The sequence below is a fragment of the Astyanax mexicanus genome, chromosome 2 (assembly GCF_023375975.1).
Source record: "Astyanax mexicanus isolate ESR-SI-001 chromosome 2, AstMex3_surface, whole genome shotgun sequence".
In the NCBI taxonomy this organism is placed as follows: Eukaryota; Metazoa; Chordata; class Actinopteri; order Characiformes; family Acestrorhamphidae; genus Astyanax; species Astyanax mexicanus.
The window spans coordinates 34,551,547-34,566,668 of NC_064409.1; the positions used below are offsets into that span (position 1 = coordinate 34,551,547).

Genomic DNA, 15,122 nt, shown 5'->3' on the forward strand with positions numbered 1-15,122 from the left:
ATCAAGTATTGGTTTCTGAACTTTTAAAACTTTATGAATATGAACTTGTTTTCTTTGCATTATTTGAGGCCTGAAAGTTCTGCATCTTTTTTGTCATTTCAGCATTTCTCATTTTCTGCAAATAAATGCTCTAGATGACAATATTTTTATTTGGAAAGTTGGAGAAATCTTGTCCGTAGTTTATAGAAAAAAACAACAATGTTCATCTCAGAAGTGCTGATGTTGATCTTTCCTTGCCTTGTATTATGTGCAAGTGAGTGACCAATAGTACAGTGGAAAGATTGACCCTTCTTTACCTTTTGATTTGTGCAGGAGCACAGCTGGAGAACCTGATGGAGACCATGCGGGCAGAGATCGCAGCTCAGCCACCTGTGGAGGGGTCTTTCACCCCGCACAGAGGAGACTACTGCATGGCCAAGTTTGCTGACGGAGAATGGTAAGCACAGGAACACTCACCTTTAAACCCAGAGCAGTCTGCCGAGCTGTCTTTCAGACTTCATTACAAATATTCATTTCATTTATAGACTTAAGATGCAGAACACAGAATGTGAACCTGATTATTACATTTCTGTAGTCAGTTCTACCCTGTGTAATACACTTATACAGTATATAAGTATTCCCCAAAATTAAATGATATTCCCCAAATAAATTTGGGGCTGTCTCTCCTTATAATGTCATTTAATAACATTTTTGAAGGTTTTATAACACTGAAATAGGAATAAAAAAAGTGTATTCAGTAAGGATGTTCTCAGACTTTTGACCAGTAATGTAGATTTGTCTATGAAGGGAATGCAGATAATATTCAGAGCCTTAAAAAAAATTAAATACTGTTTTCAGTATCTAATAAAGCTTGCTTGTCCAGCATGTCTGATATACAGTATAAAGCAGTTTGTATGATAAGAGATCTACTTATACAGATATTTGCCAATATGATTCAGGTGTGATTCTGATTGTAACTTCCCTGGTTAAGGGTTATTTTGGTTGTATGGATGTTTTTTGTTATTGATTACAAACAGTATGAAAGAAATTTTAAGTAGCTTTGAGCAGCTTTTGGCGAGCAGAGCAGATGTTCCAGGTAAATCACATGTGTAAGCTCTTATGATGAGTGTTTGCTGCCTCTTGAATAGAGGAACTTCACTTGATTATAAACAGAATTGTCATCAGAACTGTTGTTAAAGCAACTTGGGGGAGCTGGACAATTTTTATGTAAAACAAGTGGCGACCGTTCCCTTGCGTAAGTGCGAATGAACGTCACTGCCATTATTTAGTCCTCTGGAGTAGTGTTGAATAGACACTTAAAAAAAGCCATCTGTTATATGGAATTTGTTTGTTTGTTTATTTGTTGTTAGCAATTTGCCTTAGCTTATTTCTGCTGGTGCTTATCTGTGTCCTGCTTTAAAAAGAGCTTCGTCATTCGGGGACGATGGAGAGAGCTGGCTTTGTCCCTTCCTGCTTGGGAATGAGCAGCAGCCTCTGTAGGGAGGCCCATTACGCTCTTTTTTTTTTTTTTTTTTTCTTCCTCCCTCTTCTGCACTCTTTGTGGTGCCTTGTTCTCTCCTTATTAAATACTAATTAGAGTTTGCGTCCTTTCAAGGTCTGCTGAATGGCGAGGGGGTTTGAAAAGCTTGGCGCAGAGCTGTGACGATTCAGCCCCCTCTCGTGCTATCTCTCCGCTGCCAAATCGTTTTTAAACGTTCTCTTTTCTGTTTGTCCAGCTCGGTTTTTTTTTTTTTTTTTTTTTCTATCCTCCACCATCTGGTTTCTCAATACGTTCACAATGCTGTAAGTGTCAGGAGAGATTGACTGACTGACTGCGTGACTGACTATTGTTGTATTCCTCAGCACAATGCTAGTGTTTGCTCTGCTAACATTGGTGCCTCTAAACTGTAGCAATCTACAGGACTTGCCAGGATTGTGAATAGAATGTATCGTTCCGTTTTGGCTACACACTTTAGGTGCTAAAGAGCTTTGGTATAATGATGGTTCTTGGGTAAAACTGTGCCTAGTGATTGTCATCTTGACTAACATGGTAACTCCCACTTGTGACCCCCTTGAGACTGAAATCTTAGCTACGAAGGTAGCTACAAAAAGCCATCTTTGGTGTGGATGTCAAACATTTAGCACATGGGTCACAAACAGCCAAATTAAGGATTCGTAGGGCTTAGGGCTCCGGCCCTTTAATAAATGTAACGGTGTTTTTAAACAAGATGTCAAAAGTATTCCAATTCGTTACTAGGTGGTATTGATACTAGGCTTAAAATAGACTTCTGTAGAGGTTAAATGATCAAGTCAAGCTTTTTACTAATTTCTTTTGGTAAAAGTACTGGTTGCAAAACAACTTAAAGTATGAAAGTAAAAGTAATGTAAGGGGAAAAAATGCCATTAAGGACAAAAGCCACAGGTGTCCTATAGTGCAAAAACATTTTTTTAAAGCCATAATGACTATAATGGGTACCACTTTAAAATAAGGCTTGATAAATAATTTATAAAGGAGTTTATTAATGGTTATAAATTAAGTAGTAAATATGTTAAAACATTACAACACATAAATAGAAAGACCAACATATATAATAATAATATAGAAAGTCAGTTTAGTCATTTAATGTTATTATAGTTAAATGAATAAAGTTATTAACAAATGTTGACTGATCTGAGGTTTCACCCTATAAACGAATGTGGAATCACTATTTGGTACGTGACCATTTTTGAGGAGAGATATAAGGTCCCCACAAGTGCCACAATATTGTTAAATTTCTGCCGCTTACAGCGTATAACTATTGCACTAATTGGCTCTTTCTGTTGAGGGGCAGGGCTTTATCCTCCTCTCATTCCATATATATATATATATATATATATATATATATATATTTCCAGCAGCGACTGCTCTCTTTAATTTATTACTCTCTGGTGAAACGCAGAGGCAGAACCAATCAATCTTCATTTCTGTGACTCCCAAAGAGTAAACTCAGCACAAGTTTAGTGAGAAAGCTACCACATCTCATTTTTTATTACGATGTAGGAACTAATATTAATTTACTTGGTCACAGTATATGTTTAATAATGTGGAATTTACTGAATGTCAAAAGTGTTTTTTTTTTGTTTGTTTTTTTACGCCTTGCTGCCACAGAAACAGCCTGATGTTTTCTAGAAATGTTAGCTAGCACCATTAGAGATCGATGTGAATGCTGTGTTCTTAAAGCAACACAACTAAAACTAAAATGGCATTTAGCTGATGCTCTTATCCAGAGTTACTTACAAGGTTATTCCTATAACAGAGGTCAGCCAATGTAGTGTTAGGAGTCTTGCCCAAGGACTCTTATTGATGTAGTTCAGCATTCAGCCATCCAGGCCAGGGACTGAACCGACGTCTCCCACGCAATATGATAGTTAGCTCACTGGCAGGTAGTGGTGTTATCCACTGCACCATACAAATTACAGTTAAGTTTCAAGTAGCTGTTGAAAGCGTGGTACAGTAACATTTGCTTACATGTGTCTTTTTGGCCAAATTCAAGATGACTGTTCTACAACCACAGCTTTTACTGAAATGGCTATTTATTTTGGTCCTTTAAAAACAGCTGCAAATGCTTTTTTTACACAGTACTTAAGCAAAAATACACGAAAGAGATTGCTATAACGTGTAATATTGGCACTGTTGCGCTGCGGTCATAGGTAGGGCTTATTTTTTCGATTAGTCAACGATTATTTCTGCCATGTCCTCCATTTCTAAAAACAATAGAAACAGCTAAACATTAGGTTTAAAAGGTATTTAAATGTCTAGATTTTTTTAAACGTGGGAAGCACTAAATTTAGTAAGTAAATATGTGATCTGTTGTATTTTGGCACTTTTGGAAACACACACTGAGTTGAATTTAAACTGTTTGAGTAAACCATTTACCCATCTCCCCTTGTGCTTCTGTCCCCAGCACTTTGTGTAATGCAGTATTGTTACAAATTAGCGATTAGTCGACAATAAAATTTGTAGTCAACAAATTTTACATAATCGACATTGTCAATTATATTGACCAATTGTTGCAGCCCTAGTCACAAGCACGAGGCCGCAGGCTGAGTACTGTAGATCAGTCCAGCAGTGTCAATTTTCCACGTTATAGCAAGACCCTCGAGTGTATTATTGTGATTATTCCACGGTTCCATTATCACAGTTCATTAAAAGATGTTAAAGAGGACGAGAAATGCGATCTGTTCCGGTAAAAAACTCCACGAGTTAAAATAGTTCCATTGCTGCTCTGTTTGTAGCTGTGCTGTTTGGTTTGTAAGTGCTGCATCATTGATAGGTTACCAGTATGTGGTGGAGTAATACATGGAGAGCTTCGGTTACAACACATTACCGGCTGACAATGCCGCTCATAAAACGCCTCTCAGCCAATCACATTGCAAATTGCAAGGTCGAAACTAACTGGTATAATAATAATAATTCCTTGAAGCATCTAAAAAAAGCATGTTCTTGGAAATGATAATTGGATTGCAGGATTTCTTTGTGATTTTTAGACAGTTCCCAACTCTGACGCAAATACAGTAACGGCAAGTGAATTGGAGATTCATCATTGATTGCCGAATTACTCACAACTCTGATCTTTAAAGTCTTGAAAGTCTTTAAAGAACTTCTTTTCCAGGCAGCGAGGGAACACAGGAAGTGAGTTCACGGTAACGACAGATATAGGGCACTTAAAACATGAATGTGAACAGCTGAGTTAGAAAGATCTGAGCAGTGAAGGTTGTAATGTGAGGGAAGACTTAAATTGGGCTGAGCTGTGTAAGAGGTCTTAAATAAAGCATGTTGTTTTGCATAGTTGGAGCTTTGTGGAATAAGGAACCAGGCAGGGGTGCGCTGGATCTGAGGGAAAGGCGAGAGAGCGAGTGGGTTTGATGAGACACCAGTCGTCTTTTAGCATTGTCTCTGCTCTTGTCACGCGGGGCTTTGAACTGTTTTATAGAAAAACCGCTCTTTCACACTGGCCCTGTGATTGAGGGTTAGTGAATATATGGGCTTCTCTTTTCTCCTCGCTTTGACTATAACAGGATCTGAACCCAGAATGGCCCTATTCAGAAGACCTGCCTGTCACACACACACACACACACACACACACACTCTGTTCAGTTCTGTATAGCGAAGGAAGGAAGAATGGATGTACACACACTTTGCATTCCACGCTTAAACTGGGCCATACCAGATAGAGGCTGTCTGGAAGCTGCCCAGAGGGCCAGATTGGAGACCCATGGCAAGGAGCTGTGTGTGGTGTGTGTGTGTGCATATCTATGTATACACCATATGTCCCAATGTTTGTGGACACTTCTTTTTCTAATGAATGTATTCAGCTAATAGATGTTGCTGCACCCATTGTTGACACAGATGTGCAGAAGTACACACATAGCTTGCCTAGTCCCTATAGAGAAGTATAGTCAGTAGTAGAATCTGGAGCAGATTAACAGGAACATTTTGGTGCCATGCTTAATGCATAGCTAGAAGCATTCAAAGCCCCCTGGAATGGTGGGGCTCCATCCAATAATTTTGGGATCAGGTGGAGCGGTGATCATTTGTCATCCAGACATTTCAGACCCTTTTTAAAGCATTTGAATGTGTTTTTTTTTTGTAATAAGCATAGTGGCCTGTCATAATCATGACCTTAAAGATCTGTTGTTTAATATATTTATATAGACCTAGTCTCAAATTTTTATTACTTTTTATTTTATTTAATAGGGTATTTTGTATTCAAATTCTAGTGTCTGAAAACTATTCATAATAAAACAATTATTGGGTTTAATTACATGATGTGATTTTTTTTTTTTTTTTGTATAGATATTATGCTGATGATATGCTTTAAAATAATAACATTAAAAATTATACAAGTTGTCATATCTGTGACAACATGCCGTCAGGGCCGTTCCAAGGCTTTTAAGGGGGCCCCTAACAAAATAGACTTTCTAGATTTTTTTAAATTTGAGTTAAAGAGGACTAGAAAATACGATCTGTTTGGTTATAAAAACTCTGCGATTTGAAATAGTTAATTGCTGCTCTGTTTGAAGCTGTGCTGTTTGGTTTGTAAGGGCTGCACCGTTGCTAGGTTACCTGTATGTGGCGGAGTAATACATGGAATGCTTCGGTTACAGTGCATTACTGGCTGATAATGGCACTCACAGAATGCCACTCAGCCAATAATTGCTGGGTCAGAGCTTACTGTGGTATAATGGTCAATACCAAGTTAAGAACGTTAGGCTATTGCACGATTGTCAATTTATACAATCAAAAGTGAATCTTGAACAGTCCTGTTTTTTCCTTGTCCTATAAATATAATAGATATATATATACAATGTGTATCTTTGCATCTTTGCTCATGCATCAGCTCCTACCCCAACAGGTCCTCCATGACACACACACACTGCCATGGAAAATAAGAATCTAATAATTTACTCATCCACTTTTATCCCCCTCCTCTCTCTTTAGGTACAGAGCTCGTGTGGAGAAGGTTGAATCCCCAGCAAAGGTTCATGTGTTCTACATCGACTATGGCAACGTGAGTAATCCAGTTCTCTGTATTTGTTTGTGTGTCAGCAGGTGGTGAAATCTCATTTAAAACAACTGTAAACTCATCGCAATCAAATTAGGGAATGAAATGATGGGGCAGATTAGCATTAGCCGCTCACCCGGCAGTTTAAAGGCTTAAAGTCCACTACGCACACATCGCTGCCGTCACAGTGAAAGGTTCTTATCGTACTGTGACACATTTATGCCATATCACCCAATTCCAGCCAGAAGCAAGATGGAATATACAAATCTCAATACTCCAATCCCAATATGTCGGGGTGTTTTAGCACAATATTGGTACATCAAAGTAAATTATTTGTTTTTGCTGTACAGTGGAAGAAATTTGGCTTCAGTCAGAGATCAAAAGATAAATCAGGCAATCCATTAGAATTTCAGATTTTGTTTTCTGATATTTTCATTTAGACATGCAGAATGGAAAAAAAATAATAGAGCATGACTAAATGGTGTCCCTTGTTGACTTATTATTGTGGCTTTAAGAAAAATGTTATACCCCTGCAGACTATAGACCCCTGTGGCACGGCCTAAGCTTTTGTGCTTAATAGCATTTTCCGCTTACATTTTTAGCACTAGAGAGAGGGACCTAAATTCCTTTAATTTCCCCAAAAATAGTCAGTGCGCCTTATAATCTGATGCGCCTTATGTATGAAATCTACCTGTCAGGTTGTAAAGAGCAGTAAAGCCACTCCACTAAAATACAGCATTATACAGGAGTTTAGTGTCTTCAGCACTGAGGCTGGAGCAATATTAGCATTAGCAGCTAACTGCGCTAAGCACTCGCTCCTTCAACATTCAGAGGCGAGTATATCGGACTGTAGTCTGCGTGTTTATCATGTTAAAACAAGCTACGTGCGATAAACCGCATGCTGATATCGCTTACTAGAACACCTCAGGGTTTCTCAGGACAGCTAGTGCTAGCGGTTAGCCGCTAATGATAAAGCTGCTGCACCTAGCCTAAGCTTAGTTTTGTTTGCTTAGCTTACCACCTCCCAGCTGTGAGACCTGCTGAATTAGAAGGAAAACATGTCAACAAGACACCCCTGTTCAGTGCACCTTATAATCTGATGCGCTTGAAAAGTGTGAAAAATACTTTTATACTTTAAGAAGATTTAAAACCAGCACTTTTACACTCGTACTTAACCGTTTTTAATGCCTAGTATCTATACTTCTACCTGAGTAATATACGTAATTATTTTATACATTTTTGTCAAATTAGACATGATGCACTTCCACGTACATAACACTGCAATGATACTGGACCAGAAGGTAAGGAACCATTTTAACAAGGTACTGTAAAAGACAACACCTGTCAACAAGGGACACCATTTACTTATGTTCTAATATTTCCCCCCCAACCTGTATAGTAAGTAAAGGCAAAATAAATGCAGAGTAGAAAAAGAAGACTGCAGACCCCCTAAATGTACCTATATTTAAAGTTGATGTTGATGCTGTAAATACTTCTCCAATCCTTTTTCTTACCTACAAATTAGGTTGCATGGTGTAAGTCAAAACATGGGAAAAGGCTGAGATTGTGATTGATTTTTTTCTCATACAACTTTTGATCTCAGTCCCAAATGTCTTCAGTGTAGAATTGTATTGCAAAAACAATAGAGTTGTTAGACCCTACTCAAACCGTTTGAAATATTGGAATGAATGAAAAAGGATCTTTTATAAATGGTTTTATTCATCATTTTACACTGTGCTGAGCCTAATCCAGTTAAACAGGATTAATTATACTCTCTGTAATGAAACGTTCAGTTGCTCGGAGTTCTAGAAGTACTGATATTCATGATATGCTTAGAGAGGCACATTATGACAGTGTGATGCAATTTATCATGATGATCTTCATATTGCCCAGCTCTACTTACTAGCAGCACATTTTCTTGCTGTGTTTGGTCTGTGCTCTTGATGGTGTCCTGCAGTGTGTATTGACTACCAACAAAAGGCCCTGCTGCTTGCTTTCAGCTTTCCTGATAAAAAGGAAATTTTAAATAATTTGCGGTGAAGCTCGCTGATGTTTTTACAGGGGAAAAATTTTTTTTTGAAATGTATACCTATTAGTCTCTCTCTCTCTCTCTCTCTCTCTCTGTTGTCTAAGTCTTTTTATTTATCTAAATCTAGATCTTATTCTCTCTACTCTTCATGTTTTCCCACCAACTGCTTTATACTGTGTTTTCTTTCACTCCCTCTGTCACCATCTATCTTTCTGCCCATCTCCTTCGCTCAGTCTCCATCGTTCTCGCTTTGACATCTCAAAGCGCTATCAGTCTGCTTTACACCCAAAGCTTCGGCCCATCAACGGAGCCCATTATCTTTTTAAATGTGGTTCCTTCAGTCACCTGCCACCATCAACTAGTCAGCTACAGCTGAGTAATAGCCATTGATTGACAGCGTATTGTCTTAGGCTGGCTCTGGCTTTAAATGGACCTTCTGAAGTATATGGCTTAAATAAATCTCTCTCTGAATAAATATATAGATAAAATCCCCCTTTTACTTTTAGTGCAGTGGCTTAGAGCAGCTATAATGCAGAGGATGTAAACCTCAGTGACCGCAGTGGTTTTAATGCTGCGGTATTTGTGTTAAAAAATAAAAAAAAAAAGTACTGCCGTTAGGTATTCTGATATGTCCGCCAACTCGCTGTCGTCTCAGTGAACCACTCAAAGCTTAGTGTAGAGGAGAAGATACAGTCATCTTGGCAAGTGCTTTGTTCATTCTCTTCTCTCCCACTTTCTCTCCTCCTCTCAGTTCTTTCTCTTGTGTTTGATGCTGGAGTAGGCTTTTGTTGTAGAGCATGGTGGCAGCTCCTCACTAAGGTTGCGCAGCCCATTCTGGCGTCAGTGCCGCCGTCCCCCTATCGTCGCAGCGAGGGCCCAGCACAGTGGGTGTAAAGAGCCTATTAAGAGCGTGCTGTACTCTCTCCCGGTTTTAAACAGAGGCTTTGAGAGCGGGCCGCGGCAGATGGGATGAAAACAGAAAGAATCCAGCTTCCACTCTCAGCTCGCCTCTGCGCTCAGCAGAGGCTGTGTCAATAGTTTACATCCTGTGAGATGAGCAAGGCCTCTTTGTAATGTATTTTGTGTGTGTTTGTGTCGTCCCCGCAGAGAGAAGTGTTGTCTTCGGTGCGTCTCGCCACTCTTCCTCCTGCCTTCAGCACCCGGGCCCTGCCTGCTCAGGCCACAGAGTATGCCTTTGCCTTCATCCAGGTCTCGCAGGATGTAAGTATACACACACACACACAAACACGCAGGCCAGGTAGACAAGACTTGCTGCAGGTTTTGCTGAAATACATATACACTGAGCAAAACCATTATACCAAGAGAGAGAGAGACCAGAGAGTGTGTTTTCTCCCTAATCCTGTGTCTGCAGGATAGAAATACTAACACATACACAGAAACACAACTATTGGGACACTACCATTGGGAGATCCAGATTGGTTCGAATCCCATACATGCAGCTTGCCATCAGCTACTAGAAGCCTAAAAGGCACTCTCTATCATATCTAATCAACATTATGTACAAAACTAGCAGTATAGCATATTATCAGCTGGATAATAAATGGCAACACTGTAGACTGTAGACATTGTGACCAATAGTTCCACTACCTTCTTGGTGGAAATCAGACTAATAGCTTGTCTTCAGTGCATCATGTCACAAGAATACTCCCCCGTCACCATGGTTATTTATTTATTTATTTATTTATTTATTTATTTTTTAACACGCACAACAATTTATTCACAGTGAAAGAGTACAGTATTTTCATTATTCATACAAAAAAAAGTAAACACTAGTAAATGCTGCCAGACAGCTATACTGAGGAACCCTAATTGTTCTGGTAATCCAGGATGCTATCAGCTAGCAGTGTAGCTTGTTTTTAAAGGATAAATGCGCAGACTACACTTTAATGCATACTCACCTCTGAACAGAAAAAGAGCTAGCACTGCAGTTAGCGTCTAACGCTAATGCTGCTCCAGCCTCAGTGCTGGAGAAACTTTACTGAAACCCCTGTATAACGCTGTACTTCAGCTGCTCCTTCCAACCTGACCAATAGAATTCATACATAAGGCTCACTGGATTAAAAGACACACTGTCAGTTTTTGGGAAAATTAAAATTTAATTTTGGGAAATTTTTAATTTGAGTGTTTCTTAAATCCGAAAAAATGATAATTTCTCGTTTTAAGTTCTAAAATGTTGGTAAAAATCTATGAAAATCTACTTTAATTTAATAGAAATCCAACACAATCTGTTTTTTTTCCTTGAAAAAAATGTTTTGTCTTAAATGAAAAAGATGGAAAGAGTAGGTACGCAAACTGTTTTGAAGTCTCATTTAATGTTTACATTTATGACATTTAGCAGAAACTACTATACAGAGCAGCTTATAGTGTTAGAGTAAATAGTGTGCATATTTACTCTAAAAGCATCCCCAGTGGCTATGTATAGGCAAAATTCAAAAAATACCTCTAAGCTCTGATGCTGCTGCCAAATATAAAAGTCTGTATTAATACTCAGATAAAGCTACACAATGCCCAACACCCAGCAGCTAGATAGAAAGACTACACCAAGCTTGAATGTCAAGGACATCCAATTAAGACATTTAAGTGCAATCACAAGCCTTTAATAACTGCGTAATTACAGTGATCTCGAAAGAGATGGTTTTTCAGTCAGTGTTTAACAAAAGCTAGCGTCTTTTCCGTTCAGACACCCTGGGGAAGTTCAGTGTTAATACAGGTGCTGGTCAACGAATTAGAATAATTTGAAATAGTGCAATCATGAAATTCTTTGAATGCATTTTTTGTGCAGAAAGCAAATCAGGTGTTCACCGCACTTGTCCTACTCGTTAGACTAATCACAGAACTCGTTACCTGGAAAAAAATTTGCTCAGCTGAGCTTTCCAAAAGGCCCATTTAGGCCATTTAACTGTGACACTGTTGTTTTATTGAATTAGAATAATGGAGAAACCGTTTCATTGAATTAGAATAATTTTTATTATAATTACCATCATCACTTTCTCAGTATGTTGTGGCTGCCCCCTTGGCTTGTATGACTGCCTGAAGTCTCCGCGGCATCGATTTGACCAGCTTGTCGCAAGTTTCCGCACTCACACGAATTTTCCACTTGACGATGGCCCAAAGGTTTTCAATGACATTGAGGTCAGGCGAGTTGGCCGGCCATGCCAAAACTTCAAGCTGTTTTTTAGTGAACCAATCTTTGGTCGACTTTGCCGCATGAGCCGGTGCAAGATCCTGTTGAAATATGAAGTCTTCTTCGCCGAACTGTTCCTCAACAGTCGGAATCAGGAACGTTTCCAGAACATCTTGATATACGGCAGCATTGACAGTCTTCTTGAGGAAGCAGAGTTTCCCTACACCTCGAGCAGACATGCATCCCCAGACCATAACGCTCTGGGGAAACTTGACGGATCTTTTCACGCACTCGTGGTTGTAGGTTTCGCCACCACGACGCCAGACACGAGGACCTTGGTCACCGAAGGAGATGCAGAAGCATGATTCGTCACTGAAGACCACTTTCTGCCAGTCTTCAACAGTCCACTCGCCGTGTTCTTTGGCCCACTTCAGCCGTTTCTCCATTTGTTTCTTGTTCAGCATCGGTTTTACTGCTGGAACGCGAGATTTGAAGCCGAGTTCGCGCAGACGACGGTAAGTGGTTGATCTGGAGACGTCAGCACCGGTCTGCTTGTTCCACAAGTCGGTGAGCTCGGAAGTGGACTTGAACCGGTTGCTGACTGCGATCTTTCTCAGCTGCTTGTTGTTGCGAGCAGAAGTTTTTCGGACGCCGGAGCAGTTGGTGCGCTTGCTGCAGTTTTTCTTGAGAGCTTTGCAGACGGAAGACTGGCTGATGCCGAGCTGCTCAGCAATTTTAGTTTGGGTCAAGCCTTGTTGGCGAAGGGCTTGAATTTGAGCCACTATTCCGGTTGAGAGGTCGTGCTGCTTACCCATGATTGATTTTACAACTTAGAAATTCTACTCAACCCTGACTTTATACTGCACAGTGAACACTCTTCACAGAAAACAAAAATTCGAGCATTTATTCTAATTCAGTGAAACGGTTTCTCCATTATTCTAATTCAATAAAACAACAGTGTCACAGTTAAATGGCCTAAATGGGCCTTTTGGAAAGCTCAGCTGAGCAAATTTTTTTCCAGGTAACGAGTTCTGTTCTTAGTCTAACGAGTAGGACAGGTGCGGTGAACACCTGATTTGCTTTCTGCACAAAAAATGCATTCAAAGAATTTCATGATTGCACTATTTCAAATTATTCTAATTCGTTGACCAGCACCTGTATGTATATCTTAATGTAAATATGTAAAAATACAGGTGCATCTCCAAAAATGTTCATATCATTGAAAAGTTACTTTATTTCAGTAGTTCAGTTCATAATGTGAAACTCATTATATAGATGTATTACACACAGAGTCATCTATTTTAAGCATTATTAATGCTTAAAATGATGATTGTCTTACAGCTAATTAAAACCCAGAAGTCAGTGTGGGCATTGTTCTGGAAAATGAAATCTTCATCATTGAACATCAGTCAGTTTTGCATTTCGATTGAAAATCAATGGAGGACGAGTGAAGAGGCACACAGTTAAAGCTGTTAAAGTCTAGTGGGAAGTTTCCACAATCAGTGGTGGTTCAGAGAGTACTGGTGTTGATCCATTGTGTTAAAGTCCAAAGTCAGTGCAGTTTTTTCCAGGAAAATCTTACAGCACTTCATGCTTCCTTCTGCTGACAACTTTTATGGAGATTTAGATTTCATTTTCCAGCAGGACTTGGCACACTGCCCACACTGCCGAAAGTAACAATTGGTCTTCTGAGATACAGATTTTTTTGGGGGGGGGTTTCATTGGCTGTGAGTCATAAACAACAATAAAAAAAATAAACGCTTAAAATAGATCACTCTGTGTGTAATTACATATCTACAGCTCTGGGGGAAAAAAAAATAAGAGACCACTTAAAATTGATTTTCTTTGATTTTACCAAATTGAAAACCTCTGGAATACAATCAAGAGGAAGATAGATGATCACAAACCATCAAACCAAGCTGAACTGCTTGAATTTTTGCACCAGGAGTGGCATTAAGTGCCAAGATGCATGAAAACTGTTGTTTTCTTTGCATTGTTTAAGGTCTGAAAGCTCGGCATCTTTTTTGGTATTTTAGCCATTTCTCATTCTCTGCAAATAAATGATACTCTAAATGACAATATTTTTATTTGGAATTTGGAATAAATGTTGTCCGTAGTTTATAGAATTGTATAGAATAAACCAATGTTAATTTTACTCATACAAACATATACATACAAATATTAAAATCAGAGAAACAGATGTAAAAAGGGAAGTGGTCTCTTACATTTTTCCAGAGCTGTATATATGAGTTTCACATTTTTAGCTAAATTACTGAAATAAAGTTACTTTTCACTGATATTCTATTTTTTTTGTTTGTCTAAGATACGCCTTTATGTAAAGTTACATATTTTATGCCTTGAAAAGGCAAAAATCAAGAATGTTACTCATGCCAATATATTGACATTTAAAATATTCTAGATGAAGTAGCTTCAATTGCCATTCTATTCTAGTATTAGTAATAAACATATAATGCCTCACTCAGACATCACACAGACTAGAGGATGTGGGTGCTGGCAGAACTGATCAGGACATTTGCTCCTACACCTACAGCTCCTCTGGGTGATGCTGGAAAAGGTCTGGGTTAGTGTACATGTGTGAAAGGAGTTGGAGAGAGACTCAAAGATTGATTCAGACCTGGTAAACACCTTCAGTTCATTCAGGTCCCATTTGACACATTGATGTACACGCGCCCAGAACCACTGAGTGCGCCTTCATATTGATCCCTCTCCTGCAAGACATTCAAGAAGACTGACACTTGAAGATTCACAACCTCGAGACTAGTATCTTCTAGTCTTTGCATCACCTCGGCATCGGCAGAGTGGTTCATTACTACAGTTATGAACAAATGAATCTTCAATAAGTGAAGAGAAGATTCTCATGGGCTGTGTGAGAGCAAACATGCTTTAGGTGTGAAAACACTTCAGTCAGGTACTTGAAACATAAAGGGCTCCAGGTACCATTGTCATTAGATATAGAGGGAATGTTCACATTATCCTCACACATAATGGTAACACCATTCCATACGTTTTGGTGTTCAGGATTTCATTTAACAAAAAAATCCTGTATTCTTCTATTAGCACTTATGCTTCCACAGCTACAGCTCCTCTGGGTAATGGGCTCTAGGAAAGCGCTGGGTTACAGAGCATAGAAAGAGACTCAGATTGATTCAAACCTAGAAAACCCCTACAGTTCAGTCAGGTACCATTTGACACATTGATGTACACAGACACAGAACCACTGAGTGCACCTTCATATTGATCCCTCTCCTGCAAGACATTCAAGAAAACTGACACTTGAAGATTTACAAGCTCATAGTATGTTCTAGTCTCTACATCACCTAAGCAAATTGAGTTGAATGAAAAGGTAGCCAATGATGTTTTCACACTGTATGTTTTAATTTGGTCCAATCCTTAAAGATCTCTG

At 39.0% G+C, this 15,122-nt stretch overlaps 1 protein-coding gene across 1 annotated transcript in view; it reads left to right on the forward strand.

Annotated features, from left to right (window-relative positions):
- Positions 1 to 15,122, forward strand: part of snd1 (staphylococcal nuclease and tudor domain containing 1) — a 276,271-nt gene that overhangs the window by 236,118 nt on the left and 25,031 nt on the right. The window contains exons 19-21 of the mRNA XM_022671391.2: positions 313 to 436; positions 6,461 to 6,530; positions 9,661 to 9,774. Of these exons, the coding sequence (XP_022527112.1) occupies positions 313 to 436; positions 6,461 to 6,530; positions 9,661 to 9,774 (308 nt within the window). The remainder of the gene's footprint in view (positions 1 to 312; positions 437 to 6,460; positions 6,531 to 9,660; positions 9,775 to 15,122) is intronic.